This window comes from Molossus molossus, unplaced genomic scaffold (assembly GCF_014108415.1).
Source record: "Molossus molossus isolate mMolMol1 unplaced genomic scaffold, mMolMol1.p scaffold_m16_p_20, whole genome shotgun sequence".
NCBI lineage: Eukaryota > Metazoa > Chordata > Mammalia > Chiroptera > Molossidae > Molossus > Molossus molossus.
This window is the reverse complement of record NW_023425356.1, coordinates 26,428,804-26,447,332: the sequence shown is the minus strand read 5'-3', so window position 1 is coordinate 26,447,332 and position 18,529 is coordinate 26,428,804. Positions and strand designations below refer to the sequence as shown.

The 18,529-nt window shown below is 49.0% G+C and overlaps 1 protein-coding gene across 1 annotated transcript; it reads left to right on the top strand.

Annotated features, from left to right (window-relative positions):
* Nucleotides 1-1,090: 1,090 nt before the first annotated feature.
* On the top strand, nt 1,091-17,760 carry ACP6 (acid phosphatase 6, lysophosphatidic). Its single transcript, XM_036273264.1, is given in 13 exon segments — nt 1,091-1,127; nt 1,541-1,826; nt 1,828-1,881; nt 5,820-5,830; nt 7,716-7,847; nt 11,176-11,199; nt 11,202-11,259; nt 11,685-11,814; nt 12,825-12,877; nt 14,917-15,063; nt 16,870-16,973; nt 16,976-17,025; nt 17,617-17,760. Coding segments are annotated over 13 exon segments (1,230 nt in total).
* Nucleotides 17,761-18,529: the final 769 nt, after the last annotated feature.

Below are 18,529 nucleotides of genomic sequence, written 5' to 3'. Positions count from 1 at the left end.
CCAGAATGGAGGGTGTGCAGGAGGGTGGCCTGTCCATTATGCAGAAGGCACTGGCACCCAGAAGCCAATATGCCATTGCCTTGAAGGTGCTCTGATGTGCTAAAATTCTCAGAAATGCTAAAGCTGCTCAAAGACCAGGACCCTTCTGCGCTATATAGCTGTACCACATTTTCACCGAAGTGTTGAGGACAGTTCTCTTCAACCCAAATGTAACAAAATGAGGTTACATTTCATTACACAGGTTCTAAAGCAGTGTTGCCTGGGCTCCTGGTGCCTTAGGAGGGCTATAGAAAAACCACTTTCAGTTTCTGATCACATCAGGGCAACAATAAGACTCTGAAAAGTGAGTCCATGGACTAGGCCAGGGGAAAAACTGTGACAATGTGCAGTGTTTCAAAATGACCCTTCTCCTCCAGCAGGACACTAAGAAACTTTTGACTTGGTGAACAAGTTTAAACTCGCATCAGAAGCCACACTCCATAAGTCTGTTACCTTCATATATGGTCCAGTTTGATCCAAAAATAGAATTCAGAATGATGAAAGAACTGGTTAGATGTTATATATTCAGACTCTCCTCTCAAAATGACTTTTGCCTTCAGCTAGACACATGGTCTGATTGTATCCTGTTGCTAGGGTCTGGAACACAGACCTGGGATAGCTGTATATTCAAGAAAACCAGACCTGCAGGTGGTTAAGGTTGGCTTTCTTCTTTGTAACTTAAGATACTTAATCACTGGGGCACCTGCAGACAGACCTGGATTTTTCCACGAGAAAATATTCTCATGTAAGTAAACACATCAGCGAGCTCAAAGTTCTGCGTGTTTTGCGATGATTTAAGCCTCTTAAACATGGGGCAGAGGGGGGCGGGCAGTAAATGAAGATTAAATATAAAGGCCTCGTGCTGCACTTCGCAAATAGTAACTCATCGCGTAGGTGTCTCGGCTTTCAGCTTCAGCAACCCCTGCTTCCAGGACCTCAATGACATTGACTACATGCGCTAGACCCACAATACTGCGCTCCAAACCTGATCCTATCGCTGTCCTCACGCTACCTCCTCTATCGGGCCTGGCAAACTAGCGGATTCGCTCCCATGGCATTGGCCACGCAGTCCCGGAGACTTGTGCCAGGCGGGAAGTAGGGGGAGGGGCGGGAGCGAGGCCCACCGCCGGACACGTGCGGCTCAGCGAAGTCCCCGCCGCGCAGGTGTCAGCTCGGGACGGGGACGGCGTCACCTCGGGACTTGCTCTCCCGCGCTCCTCCGCACGGCGTCCTTGTAGAAAGGTGGTATCCAGTCGTCCGTTAGTGGGGTCGCTGCCGCCGAGGACCTTAGGGCTGGCTCCTTTCCCTTCCAGGGTGCTGGAGGCCCAACTTGGAATCCAAGTTGAAGGTCCCGAGAGGGCGAAAGATGGAGAACAGAGGGCCCCCATCCTCCAGTCTGCAGCTGGGGCAGCCAACCCCGACCCGGGTTAAAACTCCCGGGGAGTCTTCTCTGCTCCCACCTCTGTTTCTTACCCCACGCTCCCACCGGGGGTCCCTTCAGGCTCGGAGTCGCAGCGGTCCCCGCTTGGGGGGCTGGATGTGCGCGTCGGCTGGTTCCCCGGAACTTGGAGGCGGCCGCTGCGACCCGGAGCCCGCGGGGGGCGTGTGCTCGCCAACTGCAGCCTCCCCCCGGAGGGCAGCCGAGGGCTCCCCCATGATCACCGATGGCTTGGGGTGCGCACGTGGGCGAACTTGATCCACCAGCGGCGGGTGGCCCTGGCCGAGCTGCGAGGGGCGGACGGCGAGCCTCCGGTCGACCGGAGCCCGTTGGCGTGGACATGGTGCACGGGTGTTTCGACGCGGGGCACGGGGTCCTGTCAAGCCGCTGCCGCCGGAGGAGCGGTGACAGGTGGGTCCCGGCGCGGGCTGCGGGGCCAGGGCTGTGTGGCGGGCCCGGTGCCTCCTCGGAACACACGCCTTTGGGATTTCATCCCCACGGAGCAGGGTTCGGGCTTGATGCAGACCACGTGAAAACTGCAGTCGCCAGTTCGGCCCCTGGCTCTTGAGCAGAGCTGCTGGTCTGGGGCCCGCGCCCCTCAACCCGCTCGGACGCGTGGGGCGGCGGAACTTCCCGTTGCGCCCCCGCGGCTGTGCCCACGCGCGGCTAGTAGCACTGCGCCGCTTCTGGTGCCCACATCGCCGGGGATGCTGTTAACACGCAGATTCGCATTCACAGGGGAGGTATAGAGCCTGGGATTCTGCGTTTCTCACAACAGTTGGGTGGCCTCGAGTACACGGGTGTAGCGCATTTCTGGGCGACCGTTCTGAACGCTGTCGAAGAGTTGCAGCAGCCCTTGTGACAGGAACCGCCCTGTCTGGGATCAGAGAAGATAACAGAAGTCAGTGATTTGGGAACAGATTTTACAACAGCTTTCTCTCAGGGTTTGCTGGGGCCCGTTTGAGATTTCCCTGAACACCTTTTGGTAACAAGTGCTGTGTCTTGGGGCTTTTCTTTTCTATTTTGGGTTCAAGGTAGGAAAAGAGTTAAAAATTGACCAGGTTTGTGGTTATAATGTCTTTAAGTATACCTGATTTGGTCAGGGAAAATTATGATTAAAGTACACATCATTAGTTTTTTGTTGTTGTTGTTTTGTTTTAATAATCACCTTTTCTGGATTTTTTTCTTGGGGAGAGCCAGTGAAGGTCTCGGACCTCTCATGGCAGGTGGGCCCGTGACTGGTGAGCTGGGTTTCTAGTAAAAATGAATATGTCACCAGAAACCCTCAGGCTTACCTGCGGAGTGCTTTTGCATCGTCAGTCCTCCAGGCTAATGTTGGAGCAGGTTCAACAGGATGTCCAAGCCTGATGGCTTACTCTTCACGGTTGCCTTCCAGAAACCCTCAGGGCTGTGTCCTCACATTATACAACTGAAAACCCAGTTTTTAAAGCTGCACAGATTAAATCAAACTTTTAAAGCACTTCCCACATAAACAAAATTTGGTGACACTTAATTCTACTACCGGATTTCTAGTTAGCCTTTCTATATGGCTATACCACTTTCTGGTACTGTTATTTCTTTTCTTCCACCCTCCCCCCCCCTTTTTTCTTTATTGATTTTAGAGAGAGAGAGGAAGGGAGAGGGAGAGAGATAGAAACATCGATGAGAGTGAACACCAACTGGCCATCTCCCCCCCACTAAGGATTTGGCCCACAACCTGGGCATGTGCCTTGACTGGGACTCAAACCTGTTACCTCTTGGTGCATGGATCGACGCTCAACCACTGAGTCACACCGGTTGGGACAAGGATATTTTTTTCATTGATTTTTAGAGAGAGTTGTAGTTAGAGAGAAGGAGAGAGAGAGAGAGAGAGAGAGAGAGAGAGAGAGAGAGAGAACATTGATGTGAGAGAGGCACATCCATTGGTTGCCTCCTGCACTCGCCCTGACTGGAACCAGGGATTGAACCTGCAACCCAGGTGCGTGCCCTTGACTGAGAACCAAACTCATGACCCTTTGGTGTGTGGACCGACACTCTAACCACTAAACCACACCAGTTAGGGCAGTTCCTCAGTTTTTGTAAAATAAAATTCAACCTACTCAGCTCCACTGTTTATTAAGGCTTTTGGTTCCATATTTACTTGATAATGTAAATGAGCTGGGATGCATAATGCGAGCCTTATCGTTGCCTAATACGTACCCAAAGCTCAGCTGAGGGAAGGGATTTCAGGAAGCATTGCATGAAGGATGTGCTGGTCAGGTTAGTCATTCCTCTGGAGCAGTGGTTCTTAACCTCAGCAGGACACTGGACTCAACTGGGGAGCTTAAAATACGGACGGCTGGGTTGTCTCCCAGAGATTCTTATTTAATTGGCCTAGAGCACCTGAACATGGTAAAAGCTTCTCTGGTGAAGCTTTAGAAGGATCTGGACTGGACAGCATTAAACACTTGATTCTCCACCCCCTAGGAAATCTGATGTGATTAGCTCAGGATGGGGCTTAGGCATTGGTAACTTTAAAAAATGTTTCCAATGATGCCAGTGTATGGTCAAGGCTTAAGACCATTGCTTTATTCTAAAAATCGACACCTGGAAGGTTTTTGTTTGGTTTTATGTAGATTTTTCCTTTACTTGGAATATAGCATATTGATCCCAGAATAGTATTGTCTTCACAGAAATATGCTTTGGTGAAATGCTATCTTTCTGTGTTGAGGAAACAATGAGAAACAATCCCACAGAACTCATTACTGTGACTACTGAAAAGATGTTCATTCTACTACTCTATCCTCTTTATGAGGACCCTTGGGAGGAATTTATCTGTTAGCATTAGAAATGATGTGCTTCTCTTGAATAGTTGGCTTGCTTTTATCTTTAAGCTTCTCTAGCTGATCAAATTTCTCCTTTTACATAAAAGCTAGAAAGCTTAGTGTTGAGTTGTGGCCCACCTACAACAGATACGTGGATCTTCGTGGTGTGTGTCTTTGAGTGGATTGGACACTGCATCCACGTTTTTGGTCCCTATGCTTTTTGCTTTTGTCCTTTTTGCTTACTTTGAATTGGTTGTCTAAGGTTTTGCTATCATTTGCTTTAAATTAGTTTTTGAGAATAGGGTATAAATCATTAAGTAAAATTATAAAGCTAGTCTTTGCCACTAACACAGGAACAAGGATGAGAGTGTGTGTATGGGGTGGATATTACTATGGAACTGATGTGTTGCTCAATCTTGAAAATCTGAAAACATGCGCTCTAGACTTGACATGACATAGTCTTCCTGGAGCGATTCCCAGGAAACACCAAAGATCCTCTGTTGGCAACTGTGCCAAACAGGAGGAGATTTCTTAGGCCGAATGGGCCCTGTGGGCTTGGTGTCAGGACCTGTGCTCGACAGGGCCCTTAAGGATGGACAATTCAGTCTCAGCTGTAAAGGTTACAATGTGGTGAAGGAGAAAGACAAAACAGATTGCAATTATGGGAATATGCAGGGAGCACTTGGTGCACAAATGAGATATATCAATCTTAAAATGTCCAAAACTGGCCCGGCCTGTGTGGTTCAGTGGTTGAACATCAACCCATGCACCCAGAGGTCGCCAGTTCGATTCCCAGTCAGGGCACATGCCCAGGTTGTGGGCCCCATCCCCAGTAGGGGGCGTGCAGGAGGCGGCCAATCGATGTTCTCTCTCATCGATGTTTCTATCTCTCTCTCCCTCTCCCTTCCTCTCTCTCTAAACATCAATTTAAAAGGGGGTGGGGTGGGAATAAATAAATAAATGTTTTTTAAAAAATCCAAAACTGAACTCAGTTTGTCACCTACTCTCCTGTCTTGGTCTTGGTTTTAGTCAAGGAGTACCTCTATGACCCTTGTCACTGTAGACACTCAGGCTCCAAATCAAAGTCATTTTTTATTTATTCTCCTTTCTTTACCCACTAACATAACCCCCCAATAAATCTTTAACTACTCACTTGCCAAGTTGGACGCAAATGTCTTGCACCCACCCCTTCTATTCCTACTGCCTTATATGTGGCCGTAGGCTGTGGTGCAGGCATCTTGAACTGTGCTTTTCTGCATCTAGTCTTCCCATTTCACTTGTGGTCTAGACTGCTGGCTTTCAAAGTATTTTATGGAACCTGTGGGCTAGGGGGGTGCTGAGTGGCTGGGGTTCTGGTTTCTCACTCCTACTTCAATTAGAGAAATTCCAGTTTTTGCCTTTAAATATGCATTCTAAAGTTAAACTCTGCTCGGTATTTACTAATTAAGAAGTTTGAAAACCGATCCCAGGTAGAGGCAAATCAAACTACTTCTTTCCTGTGTACATTCTTCGCCATGGCTCAAGCTTTCTGTGTACAGGTGGGGCAAAGGTAGGTTTGCAGTTGTGAGGTCATGAAATACAGAGTTTATTCTAGTATCATTATTTATTAATTATTGTATTATTTTCCATATGAACAACTGTAAACCTACTCTGCCCCATCCTGTATTCTTGGAATTCTCGATACCACCCTCTGTTCTTACCCACGTTGTACTCTCAAGTCCAGATCTTGGCTTGTCTAAATCTTATTCATCTCAGATGCCATTCTTTCCATGGAACGTTTCCTGAATCCCAGCCCAGAAGAGAAGGCCTGTCTTGCCTTTGAACTGCTGTGGCCTTCATTTGGTTTCTTGTAGCACATGGCTTCTATTTTAGTACTGCTATCACTTACACTCATGGCCTGAAAACCTCAAAAGGCAGGGTCATGTTGTCACGGTCTTGGTATCTTCCCCAGGATCTGGCAGATTGCTGGCACTATTAATTGTACCTACTGCATGCCAGGCCCTTTGATGAGCATCCAAAATGCAGAGGTCAATAGATGACCCAGTCTCTGTCTGCAGGAAGCTGAATCTACTGCAAGTAGTCTGGTAAAGGAATTCTTCTCGTACAGGTTGGTAAAGGCCACCAAAGCAAGCCACCGAGGCTTCTGTGAGAGCAAGGGGCATAGTCATGGCTTCTGGGAATACTGAAGCTGTCCCATGGAATGAGCAGAAGTCTTTCCAGATGACAGATAAAAGATAATTCCAGATAGAAGGAACACGAGGCTGAAGAGCCAAACGGTGTGAGAACAGTGCAGTAGGAAACAGAGTTGTGTGGCTTGAGAGTAAATGTGTGGGGCAGGGTGAAGAGAGAGAGGGCCGGGGGCCACCGCGCACTGTGAGCCCCCGGAGGATTTTATGCAGGAAAAGTTACAGCATCAGAACTTTGAAAGAAGTTCCGATAGCAGGAAGAAGGTCTCTGCTCTGAACACCCAGTCTTCTGGTATCAGTTGCCAAGCACCAGCAGGGGAAGAGACTCAGGTGTAGGAGAGTCGGTGCAGATGGGACTGAGACCTGCCTTTGGGAAGAATGGAGAGCTTCCTGGGGACAGAGAGAACCTGGGGCTCCTAGTGGCACTCTCCTGGGATAGTGCTGGGAGGAGGCCAAGATAAATACAATCGTATGTGACGTAATAGGTTTTCAAATGTTAGTTTTAAAGCAAAACGAAGTTGTGGGAAATTGAGTTAAATGTTGCTCTTTTGATTGTAAGTGCTGTAAGAATTCAGGTAGACATTCACTGAAAGCTGGAGTAGTCACTGATGGAGAAGTAATACCCGAGTTATCATTGAACCTTGGACAGAGTTGGATGGGCACATAGGGACAGGAGTCCCTCTAAGCAAGCAAGGGAAGCAGGCTGAGAAGAGGCAGAGGAGCAGTGGGCCTGGCCCGGACTGGGAGGGGAGGAGAGAGGCCGAGGGGCAGTACAGCCGGGGACAGGGCTGGGCCAAAGTGCAGAAGTCCTAGAAGGCTAGTTGTTTATCTCTCGAAACATTAGGAAAAGCTACTGATAAGATTAAAGTGGTTTAGCAAGGTGGTTATGTATAGATGGATTATGGGGGTCCAGGGGAGGGATTCTGACACAGGCTTGTGTCGAAGGTCATAAGGTTTTATGCTCTACCACTGGAAGGACCACTGGAGTGACTTGTTTCTAGCCAGTGATCTACAGGGTTTGGTGCAGGGATGGTGGGTCAGTGGGGAGAGTCATAGATTTGTGTTTGGGGGCTTAGGAGAATTGTGGGAGCATTGAAAGAGACATAAATTGGGAAGAGGCTCTGGTATATGGGATTAGAAGAAAAGACTTTTGTTTTGAAAACTGAAGTCATCACATCTGACTCAGTGAGTGTAAGATTGTACGGGCAGTTGGAGCTGAGACCTATGGCTACCTGTGATGTTTTGAAGACCATGACTGTACAGTACAGATGAGGACCTCTACCTTTTTGTTTCTTTCCTGTGTTCATTCCACAGGTGTGTATCCGAATCTGGAGCCTATCCAGCGTTTGCCGGCTGGGCTTTTCCAGCGTGAGAAAGAAGGTTTGAATTTGGAGTCTAAAAGTCAGCCCTTGCCCCCAAGGAGCTTTTCTTCTTCATTCCAAAGCCCCTGTCTCTCTCTTCCTTGGTGCCCGCCGCCTTGGTCTCTCTTCTCCCGCACACGTGGCTCCCACGGTGCACCTGCTCTGGTGGGCCCGTCCTGTCTGAGCGGCTGCTGCCGGCCAGCCCACCCCCACAGCTGCAGACAGGTATCAGCAGCTCCATGGGCTCTGCCTCCTGACCCCGCCCTAAATCTCCTGCACCAACGGCATGAGGCCACCCTAGGCAGGTCTTGTGAACAACATTGGGGCTTTCTGCTTAGATGAGACACTGCTGAAAAGGAAGGCGGGCGGGAGGCACACCTAACTGGGACCTAAGCCTGCTGCCGCTGCTCTGGTCTTAGTGACAATCCACAGCACGACCTAGGGAGTATTACCCACATTCATGCAGCCTTTGCTAGCTGAGCAAGCATATCGAGTTTGGGTTTTGACCAGTTCAGCCGTGAATGGTCACAGCTAGTGGTTCCCAACCTTCTCACCACCGAGGACCACATTTATTTTCCCTCATGGTTCCCACGTATTGAGGGCCTTTGACTATAAATGAAGCTGCATTTTGTCACATACAGTTGATTCAAAATTACATTTAATTGTTGGTCTGAATTTCAGATCACCATGACCTTACTGATATTAAAATACTAAAATGGTGCCAGAAGGCAAAGGTTCGTGTTATTTTGTGTAGCTTCTTTAGCAGTGTCTCAAATAGATACAACATTTTCATCAGGCTTTTTACAAATATGTAGAAAATGATAGAAGCCTCCAGGCCAGCGGAGGCTGGCCTTGCTCCCAGCTGGGCTGCGGAGCGCTGCTGATTCTGGGTGAAGTTGCCTGCTGGCCTCAAACAGCATACAGCCCACAGTGCCTGGCTTCTGAAAGCTCTCCACTCGCTCAGCTTCCAAAAAGCAAATGTCCTCTTCTCAGAAAACCAAGAGGGTGACTGAAGTAGGAAAGATGTTTCTTGGAAGCAGATCTATCTGCAGGCAGGGCTCTGACTGAGGCTGCCCCAGGTTTTCAGCAAGGAAGGAAGTGGTGTCACCCTCAGCCTCTGGTGTGGCTGCTTGGGCGGTAGCTTCCTGCATGGGACCTAGATGTCGTGGGACTCCAGCTGGACCTCTGTCACAGAGACCTCCAGCCCTTGACCAGTGTCAAGGGACTTGAATAGACCAATGAACCCCGCAAGGTGTTAGGATGAATAGGAGTGGTGCAACTTTGAGATATTGTTTCAGGAGTAAACACTTAGAGAAGTTCAAGAGGGTCATGTGTACGTTATAGAGTCAGGCGTGGGAGAAGCTGGAGGTTGTTGGTCTGTACCACGTGGTTAGTCATTCATCAACATAAGCTGTAGGTACAATTTCCAGACACCAATATCAGACACCAGATAGGAATTATCATGTTATATTAAAGGTTTAAGGTATAATTATTATTAAAGGTTTAAGGTATAATTATTATTATTATAACATTTAAAGGACTTACGATGCACCAAACATTATTCTAAGAGCTTTGCATTTATGAATTTGCTGAATTCTTTTTTTATTTTATCTTTATTGTTGAAAGTAATACAGATGCCTCCCCTTTGACCCCTTCCTCCCCACTCCCCCCCCCCACACCTTCACCACACTATTGTCTGTGTGCATCACTTAATTCTTGTAATAATTCTGTGAGGTAGGTAACATTATCACCAATTTACAGATAAGAGAACTATGGCACAGAGAGGCTAAATGATTTTCCCAGGGACACACAGCTGGTAAATGGTGGAGCTTGGATTTAAACCCTGGCAGTCTGGTTTTAGAATCCATACTCTTCACCTTCATGCTTCTCAAGATCGTGCTTCTCAAGATCCTCTCTGATCATTTGGCCAATGAAGTGTGTCTGGATTCTGATATTGTAGTCAAGTTACCATAGGCTACTTTCAAAGTCCTGGGGGTTTGACTAGCAATAATTTGGGAGTAATAGCTCTTTGTGGCTCAGATTCACCTGATCACCCCACAGATTGACCTCAGAGAATTCCAAAGAGCTGCTGATGGAGCTGAGTCTTTTACCATCAGAGAAGGTCAGACTGAGCTGTGTAGACAGGGGAATTGCCACAGGCCATTGCCATCTCTGGCGCAGAGCAAAGCATGAGAGGGATTGGAGGCCTCCACTGAGCGTCAGTGGGAAGGAACAAAAGTGCTTGTGAGCTCCGAGCAGTAGGGAGCTGCTGCAAAGCTTGTAGTCCATCTCTGGCTCCTGCAGTTCAGCTGGAAGGCTGGCTTTCATTTGGGGCAGAGCATGGGGTCTGAGAGGATGTGTGGCCTTGTGGTCCCCTTGCTCAGGTTGCTGGGTGATAAGTCACTATGCTGGCCTCTAGGATTAACTTTGGGAAGCAAGAAAGTCACCTAGTTCTGACAAAGTCAGGGACAGCCCATGGATCAGAAAGCCCAAGTGCTGCCCTGGCCAGTGTGGCTCGGCTGGTTGGAGCATCATCCCATACACCAGGGGGTGGCAGGTTCGATTTCCGGTCAGGACACATACCCAGGTTGCAGGTTCAACCCCTAGCTTGAGCACCTGTGAGAGGCAACCAATTGATGTTTCACTTTCTCTCCCACATCAATGTTTCTCCCTCTCTTACCTCTTCCCTCTCTAAAAAAACTAATAAAAATAAAAATTAAATTAAGAAAACGCCCTGGCTGGTGTGGCTCAGTTGGCTGGGCGTTGTCCTGTGCACTGAGAGGTCACCAGGCTGCTGGTTCGGTTCCAGTCGGGACACATGCCCGGGCTGCAGGTTCCATTACCGGTAGGGGGCGTGCAGGAGGCAGCCCATTGATGTTCCCCTCTCACATCAATGTTTCTCTCTCGCTCCCTTCCTCACTCTCTAAAATTCAATTTTAAAAAATCTTAAAAGAAAATTTCATACACAAACTTGTTGAAAAAGAAGAAGAAAGAAAGAAAAGAAAGCCCAAGCTTTGGTAGTGCCTTGAGGTCAGATTTTTGGAATGGATCAGGGAAGTGCCCGCCTGATCCAGGTTTGTACCTGCTCTGGCTTATGCGGCCCAGTAGGATGGGCTGTGCCAGAGGAACAAGGCTGCTCCCTGCTTTCTCCATTGCACAGACCGCAGGACAGCTCCTGCCGGCAGGGCCAGGGCGTGTTGAAGAAATTCCCTGTCCTTAGGAGTAACCTTGCTGATCTGCCCCCTGGAGCAGCTCCATCTGTGTGGACAAAGAGAAGAAGAGGGAGGAGATGCTGGGAAGAACCAACTGGGGCTTCTTCCTGCCTGTGCTTCCCACCTTACGTCCAGGACCCGTCATCATTCACACCGATGAAGCTCTGAAGTCTTGGACCCCAACCACCAGAACTGCCGGAGCCCATGGGAAAGAACCAGGTAACGGCCCCGGGTTCTTGCTCACCACAGGGAGACAGACAGCCTTTTACCGCATCTGTTGGCAGGACTTGCCTGAACTGAGGGCCTGTACTAAGAGGACAAAATATGTGTTCAACAGAAGAAACAGAATGCTGTGTTCAAGCAGACCTAGGCCATACTCGCGTTGTTTGGGGTATAATAAAAGAAAATGCTAGAGTGGGATTTGGAAAATCCTAGCTTTTATTCTAGCCCTGGTACTAGAAAAGTTAGCAAGTGTTAACTTTTACAAGTCATTTTTTACCTCAATAGAGCCTTAGTTTACTCATCTGTAAAATGGGAATCATGGGTTGTTGAGGATTAAGTGAGATTCCCAATGATGAATCAGATATACTTTGTAAACTTTCCATCACTTACAATATAAGGGGATACTTTTTATTTATTGGCAGAGCCCGGAGGCGGCTGCCTCTGCAGCCAGGAATCTCTGAGGATTTGAAAAAGGTGAAGGAGGGAATGGGCATTGCCAGTAGTAATGGAGTGGACTTCCTCGTCCTCCTTGACGATGTGGCTGCTGAGCAGGTGGGGTGACTGTCCTTCCTGGGCCCTGGGGGTGGGGGAGCCTGACGTGGGCACCTGGATGGCCTGGCCCCTAAGTTGGAACTGGGTGGAGAGAAGTGGGTGGAGGCCTCCTGGTTTGGGGGCAGATTAGGGGGACTCCTCATTCAGGAGCACAGACATTTACCTCTAGAGCAGAGTTTCTTGACACGTGTGCCCTCGAATACCAGTGATGTGAGTGTGTGTATCATGGATGGTCAGAGGCAGGGCGGGCAGTGGGGAGGGAAGGGTTGTTGTCTAAAACTGTTGGAATCCCTGTCTGTTGAATCCGTTTTTGAAGAGTCTATATACCTGTCAGCCTATTAAACAATCTGAGAAGCCTGTAGTGAAGAAAGCTGGTTAATCTTTAAGTCTGTTTTCCCCAAACTTATTTAGCCATAGAATTTTTTTAAAATCTAATAAACATAGAAGAACACACAATGGGAAATGCTTCTCTGGATTCAAAAGTCAGACACCCAAAGGCCATAGAGCTTGGATCCTCCTTCCTTCTCTGGTGAAGATAGCAGTGTGCCCAGAAGACAGGAATACACCTGTGCTTCTACACCTGTGTAGAATAGGTTTATGGTTATAAGACAGGAGTTTATATGAAGTGTTCATATGCCATACTTTCTGGAAATCATTTCGGGGAAATGAAGGCCATGAATCACTTGCCTTGTATTTTATTCACCATTATTTTTTTCTTTTACAGTTTAAAAAAATACAAATGGTTTTCACTTCGGAGTAAATGGGGAGCCATCAGAAAGAGGTAAAACGGTTTTTTCCTGGGCCTTCAGGTCTCTAGGAATAGCTTCCACGGAGCCTTGAGGGGGAAGCTTCTCCCCTCGGGAGAAGGCTCTCCCCAGGCCCCTGGAGGCTCCATGGAAGCTGACCAGCCTGCAGGCTCAGTGAATGAGAAGTACTTCTTTCTGAAACCGCGCCCCAGGCTCTTTCTGGGGTACGGCCTCCTGAGCGGCCCACAGTGATGAGATCTGCAGGGAGCATTGACCAGAGCTGTGGGCACAGCCTTGTGTGTGCCAAGAGAAGACAGGTGAGGGGCCTCTTCAGCTGCTGGCATGAAGTCACACATGGTCAGGCCTCCCCGTGTGTGGGGAAGGGGTTCGTCAGACCACTCGCACCTGCCTGCTAGCCTCTCTATGTGTCATGGACCGAAACCTCCCCATTCTGCTGGCTTACCGAGGGGCTCAGCCCTGGCTGAGCTGGCGCTTGACCCAAGTGCTTCTGTTCACTGTCATAAAGAATCAGGAGCCACCACTTGACTGGGTTCCTCTTCATCACTGATGTATTTCTTTTGCTATGTCAATCAAAGGATTTGGGGTGGGGGAGCGGAAGCAAGAATAATTATTGCTCGCTTTATTCATCACCTCACAATTTACAAATAATTGTCGTGTTCTCGTTGTCATTATCCCTGATAGGGTCCAAGACCTGGCTTTCTAGGTGAAGAAACTGGGCCTGAGGGATGGCTGCCTGACCTCAGCTCAGTGAGCAGGGGCTGAGCCCGGACTCGGACCCAGATCTTCCGACTGTCCATCCTGCTCTCTCTGTATTACTGATAGTCGGGGCTCTGTTTTGAGACGGCCTGTTTCCTGGCTGTCAGAATGGACAGTGTCTCTCTTACCAAACTACAAAAACCACGTTTGTCTTGCCATCGGTTAGGAGCGTGCAGCTTGCACTCGGCGTAGGTGACTTGGTAGAGGAGATGGGAAACAGGGTCAGCCCTAGGAAGCTGGTGGGAGGGAAACACAGCTAACATGTCAAGAATTTGCCGTCTGTTGCGTAAGAATGAGAGCCTCTGACAGCTCTTCTCCCACTCAGAGTCAGTGTCCACTTGTACTCTCACAGAACATCCAGAGGCTCCGCCTCACCTTTCGGCTTGCTGCCACTTCCTGTCCTCGCCACCTTCCCGCATCTGTTCCTGAAGTGGCCCCAGCAGACTTACATTGTCACTGACTGTCCTCCCCTCCACTAATAGGCGTGCGCGCGGACACACACACACAGTAAATATTTTAGGCTTTGTGGCTTTTGCTTTATCTGTTACAAGTACTCATCTCTGCCCATATGTAGCATGAAAGCAGCCAAGGATGACAAGCCAACAAATGGGCACAGCTGTGTTTCACTAAAATTTTATTTCCAAAAACAGGCAGGTGGTTTGGATTTGACCGACAGCCATAGTTTGCTTTCTCCTAGTGTCGAGCATTTTAAATAAGACCTGATGTGTTCTCTTTCCATTCCAATTAGTCCTGGTTTCATAGGAGTGATGTTTCTCTGAGTGCGAATGGTTACAGCCTCACACTGCCACCCGGCTTGGCTTGGCTTGCACATGTTTTCTGGAAAGTGCTGGTACATAGTGTCGGTTGCCTGCTCCTCATCTGTTGTTTCCGTGCTCCTTGATTTGGACAGGTGGCCATTTATCCAGTCACCATGAACGAAGATCGGTCTAAGCCAGTCACAGCGATTCCATTCCCTTTGTCAGTGGTTGGGTTCTGGGAATTCCGGGAGAGGGTTTTTTTCTCTTTGATAAAAAGTGAGAGGCACCCAAACCAAGTCTTTTGGCTGCCTGCTGGACCTCACTTTACTGCTTTGTTTAGGATGAGCCTGAGAAGGGAAATGGGGGAAGTGGGGGAGCCCCCGCGCCAACCATGGGAGCATATTAGATGGAATCTGTCCATAGGAAAGTCCTCGTGGTCTAATCTCCAAAGAAGGCGGCTGGCCCATGGGAAGCGTAGTTTAGGATGTGGTTCCTTCAGATTGCTTTTCCAAGGGCCTCCTGGAATCCCTGGAAGTCATGACACCCTGTCCTTCCCAGCTTTGTTCTTTCATTCCTGGAGGCCTTGTTCTGTCTGACCTCCCGGGCTGCCCGACCCCCTCAGCCCCTCGCATCTGGCTGTGTTCGTACCAGGTCTCTTCGCTGTGCGCGGAGAACCCTCAGACTGGAGGCAGCACCGTCCTTCTCCTTCCAGCCTCACGGGTCTTTCTCTCGGTTCTGTCTGAGGGGGTCCTCGGGGGCAGACCCAGCCTGCGTCCCGGGGCGGAGTGACTGCTGGGTGCTGACATGTCTCCTTGCCACAGGGGAAGCCTTCAGATGGCAGCAGGACCCTGTCTCCACCTGCTGGAGAGCAGCCTGCTGAAGGGCGAGGGCCCGGCCACTCCACCCGGAGTAACAGGTGTCTGGCAGCTGAGGGCAGCGGGGGCCTCTGGCTGCAGGGAGGGACCCAGGTTTAGGGGGGCAAGAATCGGGCTGTCGGTGATGGAAGGTAGATGTTTCAGAGGCCGCTAGTCCCAAAGATGTTCACATTTTCACCTTTCTTCCTCCTCCACCCATCCTACCACGTTTTGAAATTTTAATTTAAGCTAAAAGAACCCTAAATTAATTTTTCTATTTTTTACTAATTGAACATGTAACAAACAGAATAGCTAATTATGCTATCACTGACTTGATATTATAATAGCTGTAAGATAATTGGTTAATTGATTGTGTAATTTTAATACCTTCATGGAGTATATAGAAGGGTATGATACCACTAGGCATTTTAAAATGTTAGAAGTGGGCCCAGCCAGTGTGGCTCAGTGGACTAAGCGTTCTCCCATGGACTGGGAGGTCCTGGTTTGATACCTGGTCTGGGTACATGCCGGGCTTGTGGGCTCGATCCCCAGTAGGGGGCGTGCAGGAGACAGCTGATTGATGTTTCTCTCTCACATTGATGTTTCTATCTCTCTCTCTCTCTAAAAAATAAATAAAAACATATTAAAAATAAATAAATGGCCCTGGCCGGTTTGGCTCAGCGGTTAGAGCATCGGCCCGCGGACCAGAGAGTCCCGGGTTCAGTTCCCACTAAGGGCATGTACCTCAGTTGCAGTTCGTCCCCATCCCCTTTTGGGGTTGTGTGGGTGGCAACCATTCAATGTGTCTCTCTTGCATCGATGTGTCTCTCTCTCTATTCCTCCCTCTGTCCCTCCCACTCTATCTGAAAGATAAATACAAAAAAAAAAAAAAAAATGTCCTCATTGAGGATAAAAAAAACTAATAATAATAGAGAAAGAAATGAAATGTTGGAGGTGGCTCGTGGAGCTCCATCACCCTTTTGCAGAGCCTGGAAGCCCCGGGAGGGAACGCAGGTTTGGAACATTGTATACCCCAGGCACTTGCTAAGCAAAGAGGTCTGCCGGTGAACAGCTTTACCGTCGTCTGGGAGCGTGTCGGCTTCTCAGGCCCCAGCCTGACCCACTGAATCATAATGTGCAGTTTTAAAAGATCCCAAGGGGAAAGACAGGAGACAGTGAGTTGAAACAGAAACATTCAGGAACTTGAGCCAAGATTTATAATAGCAAATTATGGGAATGCCCATCTCTGCCCATCACAGTACCCATGATGACAATACATTCCTTGCTGTCCTTTGTCACTTTGTCCCTTTGGCCTTATGTCTGTAGAATACTATAGAACCCAAAGCTAGTTCTCTAGTTTGGGGGCCAACAAATAAAATCCTTGATCTTTCCTAAGAAATAGATACAGGAGTCAGACAGATATGGATTAACATAGCCACTGGATTACTGATGAAAGCCACTTGGAGAATGTGTTGAGGGCCAAACAGGTTCATGAATGTTCTTTGAAGTGAACTTAATTCCCCCCAAATGCCAGCTTGCCCAACTAGGAGGAGCACCTACTCTGCTCAACTCATCACACAGCTGAGCAGGAAGAACATTTGCCATAGGCAGCCAGGTTCCAGAGAGAGGGGAGGAGGGCCCAAGGCGGACGTGCTCAGTTTCTTCTTTGAAACTCGCCAGGGAAGGCATGGGTGAGTGGGTGGGAGAGCCAGTGGTCAAGAGGAAGCCAAGAGAGCCCCTCCAGGGGGATCCTGCTTCATGAAAACATCTACTTCAAAGGCGTGTCTCCAGGCTCACCTGATTTCCAGGTGCTGCCTGGTTTCTGAGGCAAATGCCGTTCCTTACTGAAAGGGGGCAGGCAGTGTCCTGGCCTCCGGAGTCCCGAGGAAAGATCTGTGCAGAACTGTTTCCTCATTACAGAGAGCTGTGTGCTCATGATGTGACCCTCCTACCTTTCTTAATGGCCCTGGGGATTTTTGACCACAAGTGGCCATCATTGGCTGCTGAAGTGATCATGGGACTCGATAGCACCAGGAGTCTAAGGAGTGGCTACCATGGGAAATGGTAACCTCCAAGGTGGAGTTGGGTGGTGAGCAGGCACCCTTCCCCCAACCCCACCCAGCGGCTTTCAAGCACCATTGGTATAATCAGCTCTCTGAGTCACCTAGGGTGACTCCTGCTGCAGCCCAGGGATAAGGTAGAACTTGGCATATAGAGGCAGGCTGGAACTTGGGCCGTGTCCCAGTTCTGTTACAGACTCCTTCTAAGAACAGGACCACCCTCCTGTTCTTCTGAGTGTGTCTGCCAGGATGTAAAACCCCGACTGCGAAGCTTGTTTTGAAAATTAATGGTGGTGTCCTTGGGAGGTGATGTGTGCTGTTAGTGCGGCTGGTACCGGCTCTTCCGCAGGTTGCTGTCCAGGGCAGCGGCTAGAGCAGTCCCCAAGGGTTAGACCTTTGGCCCCTCCCAGCTCTGGGCCTGACTTGCCTGTGTCTTCCCAGTCAGTTCAACAAACAGTTCCTGAGGGACTTTTACAAGCAGGCAGAGTGCTGTTATTCCGGGAGCTGACTGAGGAGTGGGGTCTCTGGCTGTGTGCAGCAGACCTCTGGGCACAGCCGGAAAGAGAGGGACGGGGACCCGGCCCGCTGAGTCAAGTCTCCTCCACAGGAACAAGTGCTGAGTGGTTGCCCCGACCAGCTCTGTCCACTGGACAAGTTCTTGAACACCTTGTCAGTTCACACCTTGAACCCAGAAAAAATACACCTGCTCTGCTCTCAAGCACAGGTGGTGGAACTTGGAAATGGAGAGTGACTGATTATCCAAGCAGGTCGTGTTGATGTTTAAATAAAATGCCTTTACACAATGCCCCTGGCTTTGGAATTTCCCTTGATTCCCCTCTTTTCTCATCCCTACAGCTAACCCAGCATTAAATCCTTTTGTGTCTCTCTTCAAACTATATCCAGAACCGACCACTTCTCAAGACGTCCGTTGCTGCTGTCTTAGTCCCAGCATTCTCTCTCCCCTGGACTTACTGCAAAGTCCCATTTCTGCCCCTTTTCTCTCTCCCAGTTTATTCTCAACATAGGCCTTGCTTTTAAAACACAAGTCAGATCGTGTCACTCTTCTGCTGAAATTCTCCCCCGGCTTCCCATATCAAAGAGAGAGTCCTCATAGGGTCCTCGAGGCCCAGCAGCATCCTCTCCTCCCCTCCCCTGGACTCCAGCCACACTCGTCTGCTTACTGTCTTGTATCCATGTAACCAACCCTAAGTCCTGTCCTCACCTGCGGTCTTTGCATAAGCCCTTTCCTCTCCCTGGAATGTTCTCCTAGACATTTGTATGGTTGGCTCCCTCTCTTCACTCAGATCTCAAGTCAATGTCCTCTCATAGACCCTCCCATATTATCCTACATAAAATATTTCAGACCCTTCCTCTTGTTCTACCTCCAACCTCAGTTACATTCTGTCACCTCGTTATGAGCTGAATTATGCCTCCCCCCCAATTTATATATTGAAGTCCTAACCTCCAGTATTTCAGATGTAACTGAAGATGTGGCCTTTAAAGACGTAAGTAGCCCTGGC